Raw genomic sequence first — 23811 nt, 5'->3', positions numbered from 1 at the left:
GCCAAATCCTTTGTCTTGGGAAAGAATGTCTACTGCTCTATTTTCTTGTGTGTGTGTGTGTGTGCGTGCGCGAGCGCAAGAGCTCGGGCTTGTGTGTGCGTGTGTGTGCGTGCGCGCGCACGAGAACTCGGGCTTGTGTGTGTGTGTGCGTGCGCGAACCCACAATTCATTGCGCACCCTCCAACGCCACCTTGAAAACCAACACGGCAAAAACAGACGATTTCTACAGCATCAACAGACCAGAAAATCACCGGTAGACTCAGAGTCGAAGTTGGTTTATACCCCCAAACCAATCAGAACATCGGTTCATATCCCCCTCCAATCAGAACAAGGCGAAATACAACTTCCTACGTCACACTCACACCACTCTTAACTATAAGAGCTACATTTACACATACTCTTACAACTGAAAGGGTAGCCGTGGGGATAAGCACCGGACCACCAGTAGCAACGACATGGGTTCGAGCCTCGGCAAAGCGAAAATAAAATGTATATATTTAATGCGAAAAATAAGTGGCCCCATCTAGCGGGCGAAATAAGAACTAAAATATTTTTTCCTCCGACTCCGCAACTAAGCCTCGGCGCAACAGCTAAGCCTAAACCTCGGCTCGCCTCACCGGCACATGCGCAAAACCGAAACGGCAAAACAAGCGACCGACGCGGCACCACGCACGAATATTGATGCCAAAATTCATAGAGCCGTACTCGGTTAGAACCCCAACCTTATACTACTCAAGACCCAAAACCAGTACCCATAGAGCGAGTACCATGTATCGCGTCTTGGTTGACTAAATCAATGTATTTTGCTCCAAGTCTCAGCCTCTTGGCTATCGAGGATCCCTGGGACATACTTGACGCCCTGGAGGGTCCAAAGACCCCAGACCATTCAGACGGCCCCAGCGACAAAGAAAATTGCGTGGAGCTGATAGATTAGGGAAGAAGAGCATTCATAAATGATCAAAAAAAAAAAAAAAGGGGGGGCCACCATTATTTCAAAAAAAAAGGAACAAAATAGGCCTCTTTGTTTTGTAATCCTTATACAAAAAATATATATATATATATATATATACTAATGAATAACCATACCAATAGTAATGAGGATAATCTTTGAGAGAAATTTCATTGATCAAAAAAAAAAAAAAAAAACATTCTCAACCATACTGCCTAAGGCAAACTCATCATGTTACAGGCAAGTCAAGACAGCAAGAAAAATCTTAGCAGGGCATGGCTACCAGAGGAGCTGACCCCGTAGAGGATATGGAGGAGGTATTGAATAATTTGAGAATGGAAGTGCATCAGGCTCAAAGATACTATTTACACCCGCGGGTGTCCACAAACTTGACTACTCAGGAATGGTTGCAGCAAGCTTTGACGAATTCACTACGTATACAAGGACTATCTGTCCTGTGCCTCCGTCAAACTGAAACCTTAGTCCCTACGATCGAAGAACGAACCGAGAAAGAAGCTCTGTTCGCATCTGTTAAGAAACACATATTGAGTATGTATCCCGATTCTAGAGTATCGATAATTGGTTCCACCTCTACTGGACTTGATACATGGAATTCAGACTTAGATGTCCATGTGAAGTTGTCAGGTGTGCACTATAAGGTGAGAAAGGTCTCCGAAACAAGAGTACTAGAGACCATATGCTCTGGACTTCGAAGGCGTACGAACTGTATGGGGGCAGACGCCATTGTTCAGGCCCGAGTTCCCATAGTTAAAGTACTCTATAAGAGCCAGGGTCCAAGACGAGAGACTATGTTGGTCGATATATGTCTAAACAATCGATTCGCCGAAGCCAATAGTGCTTTACTTCGTTTGTATGTGGAGATGGACGTAAGGGTAAAGACCCTTATCTTGAATATAAAATACTTAACGAGGAAGTTCCATATTGAAGGAGCAGGGCATAATGGGATATCGTCATACGCAATCTCACTAATGGTAATCTATTATCTGCAGAAGGTTCATCCGCCAGTTCTCCCAGTCCTACAGGAGTTACCTGGAACTACCGAGGACTACTGGAAAAGGAAGTCTCCTGCCCACATTCAGCATGAAGTAGAATGGATATCTAAAACTTGGCCCGGACGGGAAAAGAACCGCGATGGAGTTGGGGAGCTATGGCTCCGAATGCTATTATACTATAGCGAGGAATTTAAGTACCAAAACGTCATTATTTCGATAAAAAGAGATGAAATGTTGTTTAGAAGTGCGAAACCGGCGTGGAGCTCACCGCTCGTAGTCGAGGATCCTTTTGAGGATGATCGTAATCTTGGAAGACCACTCAGTTGGCCAAATTTCAAGATGTTTCACAGGTTCTCAAATCAACACTCTTCGTGGCCACTACCACGGAAACTATCGTGGAAAGAAAGACCGCTGAAGTTTTAAGGAGGAGTAAGAGTACCTTCGCAAACTCAGGGAAAAAATCTGTACAAAAAGAAAAACGAAATGAATAAACAGTTATGTAAAAAAAAAAAAAAGGGGGAGGAAATTTAAGTAAACAGCAAATCCTTATATTCATTATTCGAAAATACAAATATTGAATTTTCTTCGTCCTGGAAATAAAAATTTGGATATTTTTGTTGTTGTTAGGAATAGATAACGTAAGATATCTGAAAGGAAGATATGTCTATTATTTAGGTATAGACCTAAGGCTTTCAAGAGGACACGACAGATGAGTGGAGCAATGATTGTAATCCTTGGAGCTTTTCTAATTTATATCCAGGCTATAGTCACCGAAGATGTTTTTCTCATGCAGCCGATCAATCGGACGGCTGTTTTGGGGCAATCAGTGACTTTACCGTGTAGCAGTACAACCCCGGTAGAAAACTTCGAGTGGTTTAGAAATGGTAGATCCCTAGGGGATGCACATCATATTGGAATCTGGACCAGATATGGCATGGTTGGTTCAACAGGGGCAAGAACGTACAATCTGCAAATCAAGCCTGTTGAATTGGAGGACGAAGAGAGTTTTCACTGTGAATTAACCCTCCTTGATGGGAGTGTGAGTGTTTCATCAAGAGCTTTTCTGACAGTATTGATTCCCCCGGATCCACCCTTTATTGTGGAGGGTGCCCAGTTCAACCTAACAGAAGGACAAGAATTAATACTGACCTGTCGGGTGATCTCAGGTAAGCCATCCCCAAGTGTATTTTGGAGAGATTGGGGTCAACAAATAGTGACGTCAGATGTGACGTTAAAGGAGCGAGTAGATTCTGTGAACAAGACGACAATTGTAGATGTAACGTGGAGCCTAAAATCGATCAACGATTCTTGGGACCAGAAAATCATTACCTGCGTCACGGAGCACCCGGCGCTGACTGAAATTCGTTATGCCTCGGTTGTCATTAATGTAAAATTCAAGCCTAGAATAACTATGCAACTTATGCAGAGCCCAAAAATGGTGGGTGATGACCTACAAATTTTCTGTCATGCCAGAGCGAACCCCAGCAAAATGAATTATTTCTGGTATCGGAATAATGTAACGCTTCATGAAACCAGTCGACCCTTATTGGAAATACGCGACTTGCAGGAAGAGAATGATGGAGATTTAATTTCCTGTTTAGCGGAAAATCAATTGGGGTTCTCAGTCAAATCCTATCGTATTGACATTATGTATAAACCTGTATTATTGTCCAAATTAAATGACACTGCCGCCCAGGTCGGCGAAACAATCATTCTGAAGTGTACCGTGCGTGCAAAACCCCAAACACAAATTAAATGGAAGAAGGATGGAGTAATTCTCCACAATGCCCACTCACAGGAGTTAATCATTGACAACTTGCAAGAACAAAAAACTGGAAGATATGAATGCTACGTTTCTTGTTCCCCATTTCCCCCGATTCAGGATGATTGTTTTGTATTCATTTCAGGTCCGCCTCTGGTGCACTGTAGGCGAAATCACGAGGCAGAATTAGAAGAGATTCTACACCTCCCATGTATGATTAAGAATGTGCCACCAGTCAGAAACTGGTATTGGTCGTTCGAAGGACAAGCGCTTCCAGACCAATTTCGATGGGATCTTAAGGTTCACAACTATACCAGTTACACTCGTGTTACATTGATCCTTATAAGAGTCACCTCTGACACCTATGGTCAGTACATCTTTCACGCGATCAACGAGTGGGGAACAACAGAAATAAAAGTGATGGTAAGTCCACAGAAAACGAATTTTGAATTTATAACTTTAGTGTTAGCAGTGGCCAGCAGCCTCATAGTTACTATAGGTCTCGGAATTTTGATATTGACGAGATGTTTTTGTGAGGGAGATGACCATGGCCGTTTCGACGTAAATGAGATAGGGACACCAGCAGCTACCTACTTAGCACCAATAGCCGGAGTTGTTGAATACGAGGTAATTCTTTAAAAGGATTATTCTAAGAAAAAAAAAGATGTTCTTTTCAACCTCATCTACCTCATAACTCTATAATCAAAGAAAAAAAAAAAAATATATATATATATATTCACAGCTACAAATTCAGAATGAGTCGGTGGAGAAGTTTTCAGAGTAGTAAAGGTCGTGTCGTTTGTAAGTACACTTCCCCCACAGCGGGCGAACCACACACAGGATGTTCTACAGTTTCAGATTTAAAAGGCCAATCTCTCACTCGTTATGCGATGGACTCAACAGAAGAAACCCACTGTGAGATGTGTAGAAAAGTCCGTAAGCGTAATCGAGACGTAAAGCAAGGTGCCATGGAGTTTGTTAGCCAAATTGACCAGATTCGCAGTCCATTCTTACATGTCTGGAAGAAATATTGTCAACAAAGAATAGACACTTATCCTATGACAAGAAGTGTATCAACACAAACAGTCATCAGCATCGTAGAGAGTAATGTTATAAAGTCTAAACATGTAGCCAACAATTTAAGTACCACCGAGAACTCGAAACAACCGGATAGTGCAGATTGGATCTATGATGAGGAGGCCCTTCCTCCTTTACCACTTTTATGTCTTCTCAGAAATTAAAAAAAAAAAAAAAAAATAAGATGCAGAACAACACATATAACCTATGTGATATATATATATTATATCCATCCTTGAAAAGAAAAATTTAAGTAGTTTGAGAGTCGTCAACTTTGTGAAGGTTGCTATCGCTACATCATGATCCTCAGAGTCGGTTCCGACATCAACTATTATTGCTATGTGTTAAGTAGTCACCACATATAGAATGAGTATAACCTATGCAATAAATACGCCCACCTCTAATATATACATGCATAGATCAAAGAAGGAAGTAGTTAAGAAATTTAGTAAAGACAAGAAAGTTATTCTCATAAACCGTTATTTTTAACCATACGAACACTCAACGCTTACAAGAAAATTCATCATTTTACAGGCGAATAAATTCATCAAGTGGACAAAAAGAGATCAATTATGGCAAGTGGAGGAGATGAATCGGTAGAAGCCCTCGAACGAGAGTTGACCATTTGGAAGATAGAAGATCCGCACACTGAGGAATGCTGCCCACTCTCACAACTTTCTGCCGACATGCCATATGACAGTCAAAATAGGGTGATACAAGCACTGGCTAATCCACTACGATTACAGGCTTTGACTACATTTTGTAATCGCCATACCTTCAAAAAGAACCCCACCAGAAGTGAGTGGAAGGAGAAAGAAACTGCGTACGTTCGAGGATACATCTGTAAGACATATCCTGGCTCCAGTCTATCAGTTATTGGTTCCTCAATTACCCGACTTGATGCCTGGTGCTCAGCGTTAGATATTAATGCCAATATTCCAGTCCTCGAATCCGAAGAGAAAAGAATTTTAGTGGAGAGAACCATCGAGGAAATATGTACAGGTTTGAAAATCCACACATTGTGCATACAAGCAGACGCGATTGTTCATGCACGAACACCAGTGGCGAGATTAGATTTTAAGAGTCGTGGGCCTCGACGAGAAAAACTAAGAGTTACAATTTGTCTGAATAATTCACTTGCTGAAGCTAGCAGCTACCTTCTCCAAACTTACGCAAGACTAGATGTAAGGGTGAAGATCCTCGTAGGAAGCCTAATAAAGATCACCAAGAAACTTCACAAGGAAAAGGTTGGAAAAAGTGGCCTACCCTCCTACGGACTATCTTTGATGGTCATTTATTACCTACAACAGGTTCGTCCACCCGTTCTCCCGGTGTTGCAGGAGATACCCGGAATGACAAAAGACTGGTGGATAGAGCGACGGCCTATATCTTTTCAGAATACCCTAGGAGAAATAATCAACACTTGGCCCATATGGAAGAGGAACCAAGATCAAGTTGGAGAACTTTGGTTACGTATGTTACTCTTTTACAGCGACGAATTTGATTACCAGAACGCAATCATATCGATCACACGTGGAAGAATGTGCTCCAGAAGGGCTGAGTGGGAATGGAATTCCCCACTAGCCATTGAAGACCCACTTGAAATAGAACGAAATCTAGCAAGACAAGTTAGCCGATGGAATTTTCTTCAATTTAGACAAACTCTCCGGTCAATACTCATAAAGGCTGCCACTACGGAAACAGAGTTAGAAAGAAAAGCGACCAAACTGATTGAGAGTAACCCTTCCTTTGATAACCTCGAGGAAGAAATTGCTAAGATTGTTCCAGCTGAATCTAAAGCTCTGTCATGCTTGACGACACACCAAGAGAATCATCAGCAGATACCAAACCCTGAAGTCACACGCTACAAAGAAGAGATGGTCTAAATATGTAAATGTAGAACTATCAAAAAAAAAAAAAAAAAAAAGGGGGTATACTTACAACCTTGCCTTCCAAATATTATTTTGGGTAATCCATTGGTAGGTAAACTATGTTAAGACGCAATGTTAACTTAATTGGTATATAAAGTATGCACTCTGTTCCTTCTTAAAATATTCACATTGTAAAGAAGTGCGAGATTAAATGTTACTTAGATGACAAGGTTGCTGACAGATGATAAGTAATATTCTCAATGTTATCAAATCGAGGTTATCATACTTATATGTAATGATTTAAACTTCTTTGGTTTAATTTCTGAAATTGAGAGGAAGGATGTTAACAAAATATATATATTGTAATAAGCTTCTTAATGAATATTGTTAATTCTATGTAACTTGAATTGAAATGGTTAGTTTATGGTCATGTCATATTACTATATTCATATTCTTATATCATATGATATTATTATATCTCACTATGAGTATGTTATCTCAAGATATAAGGTAACCTAACGTATTGTATCGTATTATAGTATATCCCATACGGACATTAACTATTAAAAAATATATATATATATATATCTATACAATATATATATCAAATGTATATGTAGTTCCATTTGAACTGGGATGGTTTCGGATATATCAAACGAAAAGCCACCCAGAAATGTATTTTGGAAGTTTAAGAAGTTAATTTAACCATTTAACATTTAATTTTATCATTTGATGTTAAAGGTACTGTATTTATCTATTTACTATAGTGATATGTATAACTAAGATATAGTGTTAAATCAAGAAATATAACATTGATTGAAATGGATACTAATAGTCAATTGTAAAATGACCTAATATATCATACTATGAGCTGATTTGTAATACTGATATTACGTTTTGTTCTTTTTCTTTCATGTAAATGGGCAATGAGTGATGACAAGAGAGATGTGCCATCATCAAGGCTGGGCCGATGTTTTCTTAGTGTTTCTCAATGTATTAGGACTTGTCTTAATGTAAGTGCCATTTAAAGAAGAGAAATATAGATCTATGTAACTCCCTAGGACTCAAACACACCAACATCCTATTCCGTTCTTCTTCAGACAGACTAGAACTTTGTTCAAATAAGGACATGCTCTCCACAGCTACGCTGTCGTTCCAGAAGTGAATCGGTTAAGTAAGGCTATTTGTGTTTCCTACAAGATTTTCGCAGAAAGCTGTTGTCGAACTTTCCAAATTAGACTTTTAGTTCTACCTTCCTAAAGTGCCAACGAACTGTTCCAGAAGTGTGTGTGATACCACAATGAAGATTTGTTCACCAACTCTGGTGATCTATTGTTGTTAAATTTTGTTTTGATAAATTAATATGAAGTTTTGGTAAAGAAATTGGATCAATGATCAATGTAAATTTCTCACAAGTTAGAGGTATAACTGCGGAAATTAACTTTAAAAAAAAAAAAAGGGAAGTGTCGATTTGGAGTCGTTATACTCTCTTCTTGTATTCGAGGTTCGGTGATAACTTAGCAAACTTTAAGCGCAAATGAGACACATACTTAGAAGATTCACGTTTCACAATTTTAAGCTCAGTTATTACTCTTTCCTGATAGCATACCGTAAATTAGAAAGGGTGGAAAGGGTCTGCGGCTCCTAACGGCACCCTGCAACTTCTTCAGTCGGTCGCACTGAACTTTACCGAGGAGGATTCCTACCACACAAAAGAACGCACTCATATCACGTACCTTTTTAATAATAATGATACTAATAAATAAAAGATAAAGCAATAAATAGAATAAGAGGAATAACAATACTACTAGTAAATAAATGGTAAAGTTTATCAACTTACATTTGGTTCTACTCCAGGGAGGGAGAGTGTTTTCGACCAATCCTTGGTCTTCACAGTTGGTGAAGGGAGGAATGTTGTCAAGGCAACCAGTCACCCCCCTTTTTATTCTAATATGTAGTTACTACAGCAGCTGTCTATTAATAATTGACATTATTCAAATCATAAACATATTCCGAATCTGTTCAAGACAAAACAGATTCTGTGCGAATCAACATTTTCCAAGTGCAAGTTTTGTGTTTCCTGCTATGGAAGTTAATCTTTCTTAGAGACATTAAATCCGCCACAAGTCTATACTTTCCTTAGTGTTAGAGTCAAGGAGACACCCAGTAATTCCTGGTCATTACCAAGTCTGAAACATAACTGAATGCATAACTGAATATTGTTTACACATCAGGGAATCACATTAAGAATGGTGATCGGTTTTGACAAAGAAGGGGAACGTATATGGATAGAACTCTCAAAAGGGAGAGAATTGCTATTTTATTAGTTGGGGATTTAAATTACAAGAGAGTTAACTGTTTTATTTATGAATCTAATTAGACAGAAATAGCTCTGCTACAAAAGTAAAGGCAAGTTTATATTAGTTAAATACATTCATTGAATATGAAAAAAAAAAGAATACGAAAAGAAAGTTAAGTCACCAGTCTCGCCCACATCCTGATTCCTGTCACAGATAATGTTATCAACAGTACCAGATGGTGAATGCTGCAGTGGTAAGCGAGAAAGGAAATCGAGTTAATGGGCACAGCCTTGTACACAAGGATGCAGAGATAGTGGGCCTGCAAGTCAACAGGATGGAAGCAGATGCCCAGCCAGCATGTGCGTAGGTGCGTGCACCAAGACCTGGAAAGGTCCCACTAGAGGGCTGTTGACATTGTCTCTAGGTCATAATCCTCATTGGACGGCAAGGGTCGCCCCAGGAATTTAGTGTCCAATCCGAAACTCCTTTATGTTTGTGAGGTTATGTAAAAAGGGAAGGCGCGGAGCTGAAAAAGAGGAAGAAGCCAGGTCGTTAACGTAGACCAGGAGTGAATGTCTTACCCCCTACCCGTAGTGCGGTCGCCACGTCCACGGTGGACACGGGTCCTCAAAATTCGCCTGCAGCAGCATTCTCCCGAGTTCTCCTTAGAAACTACTGACGGTGAGGCACACAAAAGTCCGTGAAATTGATCGGTAAGTGCTCCTTCTGCAAATTGATTGCTTATTTAGACACCCCGGACTTGTGACACCGCCACACACACACATACCCACTCCACACATATCAGTACATCCCTTTTAGGTAGACAGCCCTCGAACCAAATTCCAACAATGTTAGGGTTAAAGAATTATGTAATGTCGTGAATCATTTAATGGCGTGATATTGATCATTGAATCAACTTAGTATAAACGAATAAGGTAATGTACCACTACTCAGTTGTCTAAGGGCCCACTCTAAAGAGGTAATTGTAAGGTGTATGGCCAATAACTCTGGTGTCTTAACTCTTGCCCATAACCACCATATGTGGAATAGTTGTATTGTTAATAATCCTGTTGTTTATTAAAATGTTTATCTATGAGTCCATAAATGTGTCCATGGTCCTTTTATTTACTTGGGGGCATACACTGAACTAAGAGACATATATAAATAGATAAGTGAACATATATATATATAGAGAGAGAAATCTAGTTAGAGCAAGAAGTCTCTAGATAAAAACAACCGACAACAAGCATAAAGGTGGGAATAAATCAGCTAAGTAATATTATTTTAATATGGGTTATTGCGGCTCTAGGTTGAAAAGGAAGACCCAACCTGGAAAACCTAGGGTATCACACAACGCAATCTAATCTGACCCTGCAAGTGAAAATAAACCCTTTTCACGATGGGGGGCGGATTCGTCCTAGACTCTTCTTTGAGTTGAAAACCACTAGTCCTCAGTTGGAGGTTTAATCGCCAAGTGAGCATTAGCTAAAGATTTGTTATTAAAAATTTGTTATTAATTTGTTATTATAAAGCCAGGGGATTAGACCCCACAACAGTGGTGATGAACATTTTGTTACGTGACGTGCGGAAAAGCCTTGTAATATGAGTTGTGCCGATGATAGTTTAGCAGGCCCGTCGTGCCCAAAAAGAAGAAAAGTGCAATATAAAAAATCCCTTACAGATAAAGAAATTGCAAAAATGTTGGAGGAGTTATCTGACGTATATCCCAGTGACATCAGTTACGACGATGACGATTTTATTCTTCCAAAGGACACTTCAGATTCGGAAAGTATAGATGAAGAAGATATTGTGGAAGAGGCTACACTTCTACAGCAGGATTCCGGTGAGTTGGAAAACGTTGTGTGGGAAAATGACGTAACATCGATGAAACAGTTTCGTTTCGCAAAATCCGAGTCTTTGCTGCAACCCATGTCAGGTGATAATCCTATAGATTACTTTCGTCATTTATTGACCGACAATAACTTGGATGAAATAATTACGCAAACAAATATTTATGCTTGTGAAATACTTCTTCCCCGAGAAAATAAAGAACATTCTCGAATAAATGCATGGAAAGACACCACTAGAGATGAAATGTTGGTATTTTTTGGATTGATTTTACATATGGGAACCATTCGACTGAACCGCATACAAGATTATTGGAAAACAGATAAGCTGTTCGGATTATATGTGTTCGCAGATAACATGAGCAGGAATCGTTTATTATTACTGCGGGCCTGGCATTTTGCAAAAAATCCAGAAAAGAAAGAGGTATGTCCACGGGATCGCCTATATAAAATTCGAAAAATGCTGAATCTGTTTAATGCAGGATTGTCAGAAATATATTATCCAGGACATGAGATTAGCCTAGATGAGTCTATGATATTGTGGCATGGAGGCTTGTTTTTCGACAGTACATTCAAAACAAACGCCATAAGTACAGCATCAAGTTATATATGATCACAATGCCTACTGGTTATCAGATTGGTTATCAAATTTCAAGTATATACCGGTATGTTGGATGATTCTGGTGGAAAAGGACATGCACAAAAAGTCGTCATGAACTTACTTGATGGGATGTTAGACGTCGGGTATAGCATATTTATGTACAATTATTACAATAGCTATGAACTCGCTGACAGACAAACCCATTGTACTGGGACAATCAGAAGTAATAGGAAAACATTTCCAGAAGAGGTTCGAGAAAAAAAGCTGAAGAAAGGGGAAACTTTATCAAGGTGTGCCCATGGTGTAATGATTGCTAAGTGGAAGGACAGAAGAGATGTCAGTTACATATCTACAGAATACTAAAATGATATGTTGGAAATGCAGAACAAACCAGGCGAACTGAAATCAAAACCATTGCCTATAATTGAGTATAATAGGTTTATGTCAGGCATTGACATGCAAGATCAAATGCTTGCTTATTATCCTTGCGAAAGGAAAACCACTAGGTGGCCTAGAAAAATATTTATGCATATTTTGCAACTAATAATGATCAATGCACACCATATCTATAATAAATATTCACATAACAAGAAGCAACTTTATGACTTCCTTTTATCAGTGATCAGATCTTTATTGAAACAGCCATCTATCTCCCTCATACTGTGCATGATGTACCTTAACTGGAACATGCCTCAAACCGCGGGAAGAAAGAAAAGGTGGAAAGATATTGAGGAAGCAATGCAAACGTTGCTATTCCGAAGGGAAACGTAAGAATACAATCTATATCTGCAGTGTTTGTGAAGGATCACCCGGCTATTGCTTAGATTGTGCGAACATTATACATAAGTAACATTCTTATACATAGTATTTGTAATCTGTATTGGTTTGGTATGAAATAAAACGTATTTCTTAATTTTACCATGTTTTTTGTTTTATTATTTACATACTATATTATGTTTTTGTGTCACGTGCCAGCGCGTGATGTGGCATTTAAAGCCAAATTTGACCTCCAGTGCCTATCACGTGCCAGCGCGTGATAGGCACTGGAGGTCAAATTTGGTACAGTCTGCTTCTGGCGACAGTTTCCTCCTCCTATGCCGCGCTATTGACGATAGCATGCCGACTCATAACCGGCAGCGAACGTGTTAATCTTCAGTTCAACATATAATCCCTTTTTTTGCTACACTGCCATTTTCTTAGAAAAACGATTTAGTATTAAATTTCGTATAAATAATTATGGGTAACTGGCGACCATATCTTCCATTGATTGGAAGGAAACTAGAGGCCCTCATTGAATCAAACGTGGAAGAAAGTCGAATGAATGAATGAAAGTAAACACCAACTGATGACGATGACATCGAAAGCTTCTCGTCCATCTCTTGGTTTTTCACACACTGAATTCTTCATAATTTTATAAATGACAACCAGGAAAAAGTGATGCACTTCCTCTTCCTAGAGGCATGTTTTTAAATTAATTAATCTTTTAATATAATTGGGAACTTTTGCTTTATAATTTTACTTACTCTCTTGTGTTCCTTTATGCAAATGTAACCCTAACCAGTATGGATCTAGAGGTGAGTACTAAGATAAGCTTTGCTAAGAATCAATAGTAAACAACTCATTCTGCACTAGTTGTCTAGAGGTCAACACCTATAAAATCTTTTTCTGTAATGTTGCTTTTAATGCTAACTTTGTGTCAGTTTAAGAAACATTGCCACATATCACATGTATCAATATTTTCTTTTGTCTATTAAACTTGTTTTGTTTATTGTTATAGCTAATGCTTCTGTCTTATTCGGTACAGAACTAGAATCTCAGTAATCTAAACTTTAAGATTAAAGGATAAACTAAGTAAACCATTATACCAAGTAAGATCAAGAAAGATTAATGGATCTCTTATTCAAACTGACACTGTATGTTTTTGAACCTTGAAAATATCTGGGTTATTGCCTTATGATCCGAAACCGGGGAAAAACTCCTAGGAAACGGAATAAGGTACAAAACACAATGCATCTCTAAGAATTTGACTCTGCAAGGAAGAATCTTACTTCCGATGGGATGCGGATTGATCCTAAACTTCAGTGTGAGTTAAAACCAGGTTCAAGTTTTCCCCTTTTAATCATGCCACCTTCAAGTAATGATCGACAAAAGTCATGATTAAACAAAATAAGCATCTCGCAACCCCAGGACCTGCCAACAATATTGGTACTGCATGACCAGAATTTTTGACTCTTGAGCAGGATGAAAAACCTGAGAAAACGGGAAAAAATTAAACGGAAATATGATTTTTACTTAATTAAAAGGAAATATGATTTTTGCTCAGAGTAAGGTGAAATTGTGATTTTAAGTATCAAATTGAAGATCTGTGGTATTAAAGAAATATTTAGAGTGAAATAATTGATGAAATGTTTTGATTTCAGCTTGAGGAGTTCTTCAACAATCAGAAAGGTAGGAAAATCGAATAGTAGTTAAGTATAATTTTGGTCTAACTTAACTGGGACTCAAATTCAGCCATTTTATGGATAACATTTAGTTGCTTTAAGTTTGACTCTAATTTTGGCCTAATTTTACTACAAGTGACTGTGTTTTATTGAATTTTATAATTGTATAACAATCTTTTGGAGATGTAGTGTACATTCTAAATAAGTATTATGGAGGAGAACTGGAAATAAAATGAGCAGATTGAACTAAATGAGCATAAGCAGTTGCAATCTACTGTGCCTTTGTTATAATCTACAATTGCTGGCATTTTTAACTTGGTGCCTTTCTTTTCTGTGTTAACAGAAGATTCAATCTCCCCTAACCATTTCTTTGCTATTTAGAGGAAATAGGTGTTTTAGAACGATGGAATGATCTAGTAAAAACAATAGTAGCAAAAAAGATTAAAGGGACCACTTTTGATTTTTATGTGAATCGACAGATCTTAAGGGAGAAGTAAATTATGAACTCTGTGCTGCAAGGAAGGATCTTACTTCTCATGGGCAGCAGGTTCTTCCTAAACTCCAGTGCGAGTTAAAACCACTATCAACCTGTTGTAGATTCATTCTTCCCCCTCTTAATCATGCCACCTGAAAGTAATGATCAACAAAAGTCATGACTTTACAAAATAAGCATCACGCAACCTCCGAACCTGCCAACATGACCTTAAGAGTAAGAGATCTACAGATTTACTTAACAAGTACAGATCAATACTGAAAAAAATTCGCAAGTTAGGGTTAAATTTGAAAGTGTCTGCAATTTTGCCTAGATATCATAAGAAGGCGTATATGATGAGAGCCTTGTCAATCAATTTGGCCCTGGAGAGATTGTGCAAGACTCACGGGGTAGAATTTTTTTTGTCGTGGCATCTGCTTGCTAACAGTAAAGACTGCTTCTACAGGGATAGGATATACTTAAATAGAAAGGGTGCAAGAATATTTGATGATGCTATCGAGGCAGTGTTTGTGGGACGGAAAACTGCTAGCTTGGTGGGGGGATATTAACAGTAGCTGCAAGCAGAGGCAAAAGTGATCCATGCACTGCTTCTATTGTAATGAGCAGCAGCCTAGAGCAAGTTGCTGGGGATTTCAAGTGCTGCTGGGAGTCATCATGGAACAAGAAATACACTAGTGTTCATTGAATTATGACCAACCCTATGAAAATTGAATGCGACCCGTTAACCACATGGCCTGAGAGTTAGTCGACATATGTAGTATAGATAAGGTGTCAGTGGTTCAGTAGGTATTAAAATTCCGAGCATGATGGGTGAAAGGAAGGATAGATTGTGAGTGCTCTACGAGCTGGTGCCCAATTTCCCAAACGACTGAACTGGTGGGGTGTTCGAGAGCCGCAATAGTTAGTCTACCAGGACTGCCGTCAAAATGTTGAAACAACAACCCGATGGCAAAACTGCAAAGTCAGCAAAAGGTTGATGTTAGAGGTGAGTGCCGGGTTCGATGACGTGAACAGGTGCAACGCTATTGAAGAGTTGACTACCAAATACAACATGGGTCAACCTGGAACAATATCTGGCATGACAATGCACCACAAACTCGCACGTATGGGCTATACCAGCAGGTGACCCCTATGCATCCTCTCCTGTGGTTCATTGGCATAAAAGACTTGCCTGGTGCAAAGGGCATGCAAGTTAGATGTTAGAAGACTGAAAGAAAGCATGCTGGTTGGATGAGTCACGTTATTTACGCCACACCATGAATGGTCGTGTACGGATTTGGTGTGAACAACATGAGGCTCTTCATCCATCATGCATGGTATCAAAGTGCAAGCCGCTGGAGGCGGTTTCACTGGCAGAAACTTAGACGCCTGGTGCATGTTGAACAACATATCAGTGGTCTCTGCTATCATCAACTGCTTGATAACTGTGTACATCTCCGCTGTTACACTTTTTCCCGATTGGCGATGGTGTTTTGCACAATGAATGTGCCGAGCACTTGTGTAGGAATGGTTTGATGAACACAGTTCTGACTCCCAGCATGTCGATATCAATCTCATAGAGCACTTGTGAGACATTATGGAAAGGCATATCAGGCGTCTGGATACACCAGTCACCATACCTGCACCAGCTTAGTTGGCTACACCTCCCAAACGCTTCCGACATCTTGTTGAATCAATGCCACTTCGGATAGCTGCTGAGGGAAAAGGAGGACCTACGAAGTATTAGGTAGGTAGTCATAATTCAGTGTACATGGGATGTGTTATGTTAATTAAAAATTAGAACAGGTGCATGTATACTGGCATGTATAACAATGCTAGAAGTATAGAAAATAAATTTTATGAATTTGAAGTGCTGATCAAGGCATAAAAGGCAGATATTGTTGGGATACCAGAGACATGATTTCACAGATATAAGCAGTGTATATTGGAAGTTGGGGAGTACAATGTGTATAGAACGGACAGATAGGGTTGGAAGGGAGGAGGGGTTATGCTGTTAGTTAAGAACATATAAAATCAAAGAAAGTGCATCCAGTTGACATTAATGGACATTGCAATGTTGAATCTGTTTGATGTGACATAAACACTGGGAAAGGGAAAATAAGAGCAACAGTGTGTGCTATAGGCCTAATGACTCTAATGAGTACAACGAATAGTTGTGCAGAGAAATAGTGGGTCAGTAGATCAGAATATTTTGTAATGAGGACATTTAACTTTCCATATATTGACTGGAACCTGAGGATTGGTCACTCGCACGCCAGCAAAATTTTTGTAGATTTATCGGACAATTGTTTCCTGCAGCTACATGTTCGAAGGGCAATCAGAGGGAATACTACTCTTGATCTGATTATCAGCAGTGATTATTCATGCATTAAGAATTTGCAGATAAACGAACCAGTAGGTGACTGTACTGATGTGGGATTTACTTAGAGATATAACTACCATAAAGGGGTTGAATGGAAGGGTTTTTACTTTCGTAAAGGTAACTACAGTGGTGTCAGACAGTTTTTAAATTCCATACAGTGGGATCAACTGATGATGTTACTAACGGTGAAATTTAAATTGGGAGCCTGCAAGGACTTAATCATGGAGGCTCGTGGCAGAGAAGAAAAATGCATGGGACGCATATAAATTATCAGGCGACACAAAAGCCTACGCCAGATATAAGCTGTTCTCTAATCAAGTGACAAAGGAGGGTAGGCAGGCAACAGCAGATTACGAGAAATCTTTGTGCAGGGGATGAAAGAAAAACAGCAAAGAGTTCTTTACTTATGTAAACTCTAGACTTAAGGGGATGAATCAGATTGGTTCACTTAACATAGATGGTTCGGTTATTGATGATCCTACTTAAGTAGCTGATAACCTGAATGAGTATTTTGCATGTACATTCACACATGAGGAATTTTGTAAGGAAGGGAGAACAGAAGTTTACTAAACTCTAACAGAGAGCTAAATGATTTTGTGATAAGTGAGAGCAAAATGGAGGAGAAATTGTTAAAGTTAAACATAAAAGATACACCTGATGTGGATGGAACCTAACCAGTTATATTGAAAGAGCCAGCGAGGGAAGTTAGAAAATCCTTAGCCATAATTATAAGAGCATCCTTAGATTCAGGGGAGGTCCCCATGGACTGGAGATGTGCAAATGTATCCCCAGTTCACAAAGGGGGTTCAAAGGATGACACATGTTAGGTTAACTCCTGTTCCGGGGAAAATAATGGAGTCGCTGGTTTCCCACCTAAACAAGACGGCAGCAATAGCTCAGACACAGCATAGGTTTATTAAGGGGAAGTCTTGTCTGAGCAATTTGATTGGATACTACGATGTGGTGACAAGGGAACTGGATGCGAAAATAATTTTACCGAGTACAGAGAAGGGCAACAAGACTTGTGAGAGGAACAAAGGGATGTGCTTACGAAGAAAGGCTTAATTCCGTAAGTTGCAGCATCTGGAGACTAGGCACCTGCGGGGTGATCTGATTAAGGCATATAAGGCCTTGTATGGTTTGAGCAGGCTCAATGCTGACGGGATCCTTCCGCTTGCTCAGACTACGAAACTGAGGGTGCATACAGGGTGATTCACTACCAGTGCGACAAACTTGCAGGAGGTGTAGGGGGGCACAAAGACGAATCGGAATCACATAGCATTGCAGGGTCCAAAATGCCTTCGTCATGCGGTAGAAGACGTTGAACGGGAGGTCGCGTGAACATCAATCCCGCTGGAAGTCAGCATTTGTGAACCCGGACTGTAACGGTCGCGCCGCTCTGCGCTTGTACCCCAGGAACGTTTCCGGCACAGGCGTGTACCTCATCATACGATTTTCGCACGTGTGCACAGAAGGTTACGTGAGATTGGTTGTTTCACGAGAGGTACCATGAATTGAGAGCGAACGACGAAGACGCCAGACAATGAGGAGAATGTTCTACATCTTGCAGAAGACAATCCGAGTACGAGTACTCGAGCGATAGGCAAACGATTGGATATTTCCCAATCCACTGTATGGAGGATACTGTCAACAAACCAGATGAGTTCATACCATCTGCAACGCGTCCAGTCATTGGAGCCTGCTGGTTATCCACTCCGGAGGAGTTTTGGTACTTGGTTTCTTCAACAGAAACGGTTCGCAAATGCTGACTTCCAGCGGGATCGCTGTTCACGCGACCTCCCGTTGAACGTCCTCTACCGCATGACGAAGGCATTTCGGACCCTGCAATGCTATGTGATTCCGATTCGTCTTTGTGCCCCCTACACCTGCAAGTTTATCGCACTGGTAGTGAATCACCCTGTAGATTCAAACTGAATAAAGATAGATGTGCAGAAGTTTGCCTTTAGCCAGCTGTAGTTGATTGCTGGAAAAGAATTCCATCTCTTGTGGAAATTGATAGCTTGAATAAATTTAAAGCTGAACTAGATAAACATTTGGAATGGATCGGCGAAATGGGAAGGATTTTTTTTTTTTTTTTGGCTGATGCTGTATAAACTTCCATGTATTCTGTGAGCATACATTCCATGCATTGCTCAGAGAACTTCAATTTTGACTGCATAAACCCCCCACCCCAAGGTCTTTTTCATTTTCCACTGCCAGCAGCGTAGTGCCACCGTTGGTATATTAATTTGAAATTCCTGCTAGCCATGTGCAGTACCTTGCATTTATTAAATTTCAACTGCCATTTCTCAGCCCATCTGCCTAATTTTTCTAAATCTTGTTGCAGTACCATACTTTGAGTAATGTCATTAACCGCCTTGCCAATAATTGTATCATCTGCAAACTTAGACATTAATCTTAATATACCTTCATCAATATCATTAATAAATATGGAAAACACCAATGGCTTTAGTAGCGAACTCTGGAGAATTCCACTAATAACATTAACAAAAAAACAAACTATTTTATTAGCCCACCCGAATATTTAAATTCATTTGCATTATGTACTGTGTCTGTAAATTGCATGCGTTCCACGGTCAATTTGCCTGTTTTAACGGGGAGAAAACCTCGCTGTCCACGCCTGAGACCGACTAACCCAGCCACGGAGTGAAAAAAGTTCAATAAAGTTCCGCGCGTCTTCGACGGGATTTGAACCTGGTCCTTTTCAACCCAGTGTGGGGAGTACAGTGACGAAACCAATGTGCTACTCGCGCAGACTCGTTAAATCCACTAATAGCATTAGCACCTGAAGAGAAATGTACATTGATAACCATTCTGTCTTCTCACCCTAATGCAGACTCTATTGGGTAGCACAGTTTGCAAGATCGCTGTTCTCCCATGGTTGTTAACAGGAGAGACTCCGTCTAGAGGGATGGCATACACTTAAATAGAAATTAGAGTGCAAGAATATTTGCTGATGCTATCGAAGCATAGTTAGGTGGGTCGGAAAACTGCTAGCTTGGGGGGATACAAGGACTAATAGATTAACAGCAGCCTCTGGCAGAGGTAAAAGTGATTTTTTTCACAACTTCTATTGAAATGCAATTGAGCAGCAGCCTGGAAAGCAAGGCAGTGGGGATTTCCAGGACTGCTGGGAGTCATAGTGGAACAAGTAAATACATGGGCTGTGTTAGGGTAACTAAGAGTAGAAACAGGTGAATGTATTCTTGCATGTACACCAAAGCTAGGAGTATAGTTAATAAATTCGATGAGCTTGAAGTGCTAGTCAGGTTATCAAAGGCAGATATTGTTGGGATATCAGAGACATGGTGTCACACAGATATAAGCAGTGCAGAACTGGAATTTGGGGAGTACAATGTGTTCAGAAAGGATAGACAGGACAGAAAGGGAGGAGGGGTATGATGTTAGTTTAGAAACACACTAAATCTAAGGAAGTGCGTCCAATTGATGTCGGTGGACTGCATTGATGTTGAATCTGTTTGGTGTGACATAAGCACTGGGAAAGGAAAAATGAGAGTAGGTGTGTGTCATAGACCAAATGAATCTGATGAGTATAATGAGAAATTGTGCAGAGAAGCAGAGTGGGCCAGTAAATCGGAGTCTTATAATGAGGGACTTTAATATCCCAAATATTGGAATTTGTGGGTTAGTCACTTACACACTAGCAAGGCTTTTGTGAATTTATTGGATGATTGTTTTCTACAGCAGCATGTTCAGGAGGCAACTAGAGGGAGTAATACTCTTGATCTGATTGTCAGTTCTTGATTAGACCGGGGTTCGAGCCCGTCACCACCAAATACGGAGGATGCGGAAAGGTCATTCAGGGAATGACCACCGCATATCCCGGAGCAATATGGCCTTAGTTGCTAATGCTCCTAAAAAAAAAAAACCAAAAAAACCAATCTGATTGTCAGTAGTGATTCTTCATGCATCAAGAATCTGCAGGTAAATGAACCACTAGGTGGCAGTGATCACAGTGTGCTGAAGGGGATTTACTCAAAGAGGTAACCGCCATCAAGAATAAAGAAAGGGTTTTTGCTTTCGTAAAGGTGATTACGTGGTCTGAGACAGTATTTAAATTAAACATTAAACCTGCCATTTATTTTATTTTCCGTTTCTCTCTGTGCTACATAATAGATTATACACAATGAATCCAGGCCTCCTAACCCACATAGGACAAAATCTGTAGATTTCTAAGTTCTGATATTAAAATCTAATTCTAAGTATTCCATCTCATGTTTTAGTGCAAATTTCTCCCCTGGCGGCAGAAGTTTGAACTAATTTTTTTTCTTCTACAGATTTCTTTTCCATATCCTAAATGAAGTACCCACCGATTTTCAGGCGCTATCTCTAACCGTTTTGACACTAGGGTTTCATGAATAGGGAAACTTATTTTATAACCACCCCATACATACTAGGAACATTGTTGCCCAACACACATCACTTACCCTGCCAGATCCTGATCAGAAGCAATGTTACATTTATTATTATTTTATTTTTTTTTGTGAGCATCGTGTCTTCATTCCTTGATCACACTACAAATTCACTATTTATGCTGCATTGTGCCATTCATTATTTGGTTGACCAAGAGGCATACCGCCTTGAAAGTTGCCACATTTTTTTTATTTAATTGATTTTACCTTCACCTATGTTTTATAATTTTACCTCTTTTATCCTGTATATATTTTTAGAGTTTTAATATATTATTTGTTTAACTGTTTTAAAACCTGTTTTACGTTTAACTTATTTTTACTACTTTAACTTGTTTTTAACTGGTTTAAATTTTAATTTGTTTTTACCAGTAAAAAGATTGATTTCTCATCTTGTATATTCGCAATCGATGGATCCTCACAGTCGGGTGGCACAAGTGTGGTGCAGTGCTGCGTTAAGATACGGAGTAGCAGGAGCCTTGCCCAGGGCACCATTCTTTAAGGGGCACCAAAAACAAGAACAATGAGGGGGAAAATATATCCTTAGTAAAGGCCACCAATAAATCTTTCTGCCTGGGATATGGAAATATATTGGTTTGGCTCTGTTGGTATTGTTAGAAACAATAAATGATACTGCTGGTTCGTGGCATACGGTTCATACAAAATACACTGGTGTGCAAAACTTAAGGACCAAAACTACACTGTGCTGCCACTTTATTAGGTACACCTACCTGGTAGCGTGTTTAGCCTCCTTTAGCCTTCAAAACAGCCTAAAAGGGAGGGGACACACACACACACACATATATATATATATATATATATATGCAGATTGGAGACAAAGAGAGGACGAACGGTGAGAACGGACACAGGAGGACAGAGAGAGAGAGAGATATGCAGAGAGACACGGAGAAACCCAGAAGGAGACAAAGAGTCGAAGACAGTCTTATTCCGAGCGAAGCACTTCTTTTTTTTGAGGCTATCTCGTAAAAACGTCTTGAGAATCATTTGCTGTTGGCTCCTGTTCCTAGTCGTCTATTCCTGCATATTGCAAGAAAGTTTATTTTGGTAAGTTTCACCCTATATTTACAACACGATAGTTAAAAGAATGAAAGTGTCGGACGTTAATACCTAACTCTTTATTTAATAGAGTCCACTGAGAAACAACCTTCCTCATAGGAACACTCACTAAGGTAGCGTCTATCTTACAACACTTAGAAATTACAGTTTAAGATTAGCAAGATCCATTTGTATTAACGGAATACCGTAAGTTATGACTGTTAAACCTGTATAGTACACTTACACATACACCAAGATACTCGAATTGCAGAATGATTGATGGCTTCATAGAGTACGGGCAGCAGTGCCAACTGAAGATTACTTGAAAAACACAGACAAGTTTGTACACATGTATCATTAGCCTTATAATATGTCGTTTTATCCTTTTGATAAGAGATAGAGCTCTTATATATAATCATATAAAAGTATACAGGGTGATTCGCTACCAGTGCGACAAACTTGCAGGAGGTGTAGGGGGCACAAAGACGAATCGGAATCACATAGCGTTGCAGGCTCCGAAATGCCTTCGTCATGCGGTAGAGGACGTTGAACGGGAAGTCGCGTGAACAGCAATCCCGCTGGAAGTCAGCATTTGCGAACCGGTTCCAGAGGCAGTAGGATGGACGAGTATTCAAACGTTGAACTGGCCGACATGCACTTCGCGTATGGAGCTGCGGACTGTAACGGGCGCGCCGCTATGCGCTTGTACCAGGAACGTTTCTCGCACAGGCGTGCTCCTCATCATACGATTTTCGCACGTGTGCACAGAAGGTTACGTGAGACTGGTTGTTTCACAAGAGGTACCATGAATCGAGAGCGAACGACGAGGACTCCAGACAGTGAGGAGAACGTCCTACGTCTTGCAGAAGGCAATCCGAGTACGAGTTCTCGAGCGATAGGCCAACGATTGGGTATTCCCAATCCCCTGTATGGAGGATACTGTCAACAAACCAAATGAGTTCATACCATCTGCAACGCGTCCAATCATTGGAGCCTGCGGATTATCCACTCCGGAGGGCTTTTGCTACTTGGTTTCTTCAACAGAGTGCGGCAGACAGCGCATTTGCTGCGTCCGTATTGTTCAATGAGGCAAGTTTCACAAGAGAGGGAACCTTCAATCAACATAACGCCCATTTGTGGGCTTTGGAGAACCCCCATGGTACGCGAACACGTGCAACTCAACGCCGTTTCTCTGTCAACGTTTGGGCCAGCATTGTTTGAGACCACCTCATTGGTCCTTACCTTCTGTCCTCTCGTCTGGACGGTAGGGTATACTTGATCTTTCTACAGCAAGTCCTGCCCGAACTTATTATTATTATTATTGTCTTTGGTGGCCCCTAGATATTTGTCCAAATCCACCTAATATACTTGATTTTATTATCCTTATACAAGATACCAAGCCACCAGAGAGCAGTCATCACCTAGGATAACCGCTACCTGATGCTCGTCCTTATGAACGTGGAAAAGGCAACTTCAAAAGGCGAACTGTACTGTCTGTGCTGACCGCACAAAATTCCCGAACCCTCTGGTGAAAGTGCTAGACCAGAGGGCACCAGCAATCCCACCCCCAAGCCACCCAAGCCTGAGA

At 40.1% G+C, this 23811-nt stretch overlaps 3 protein-coding genes across 3 annotated transcripts; all 3 read left to right on the top strand.

Annotated features, from left to right (window-relative positions):
• The first annotated feature begins 1224 nt into the window (after positions 1–1224).
• LOC150075531 (terminal uridylyltransferase 7-like) lies at positions 1225–2385 on the top strand. Its single transcript, XM_090388533.1, has one exon. It carries the CDS (start codon positions 1225–1227, stop codon positions 2383–2385), a length of 1161 nt encoding a protein of 386 aa, XP_090244659.1.
• Positions 2386–2671: 286 nt separating this feature from the next.
• Positions 2672–4363, top strand: LOC150075530 (irregular chiasm C-roughest protein-like). Its single transcript, XM_090388532.1, has one exon. The coding sequence runs from the start codon at positions 2672–2674 to the stop codon at positions 4361–4363; it is 1692 nt and encodes a 563-aa protein (XP_090244658.1).
• Positions 4364–5373: 1010 nt separating this feature from the next.
• On the top strand, positions 5374–6687 carry LOC150075529 (terminal uridylyltransferase 7-like). The gene has a single exon (XM_090388530.1). It carries the CDS (start codon positions 5374–5376, stop codon positions 6685–6687), a length of 1314 nt encoding a protein of 437 aa, XP_090244656.1.
• Positions 6688–23811: the final 17124 nt, after the last annotated feature.

Source organism: Mastigoproctus giganteus, chromosome 14, assembly GCF_048544385.1.
Source record: "Mastigoproctus giganteus isolate SK-2022 chromosome 14, ASM4854438v1, whole genome shotgun sequence".
NCBI lineage: Eukaryota > Metazoa > Arthropoda > Arachnida > Uropygi > Thelyphonidae > Mastigoproctus > Mastigoproctus giganteus.
Note: the sequence above shows the minus strand (reverse complement) of the source record. Positions and strands in the feature narration are given on the sequence as shown.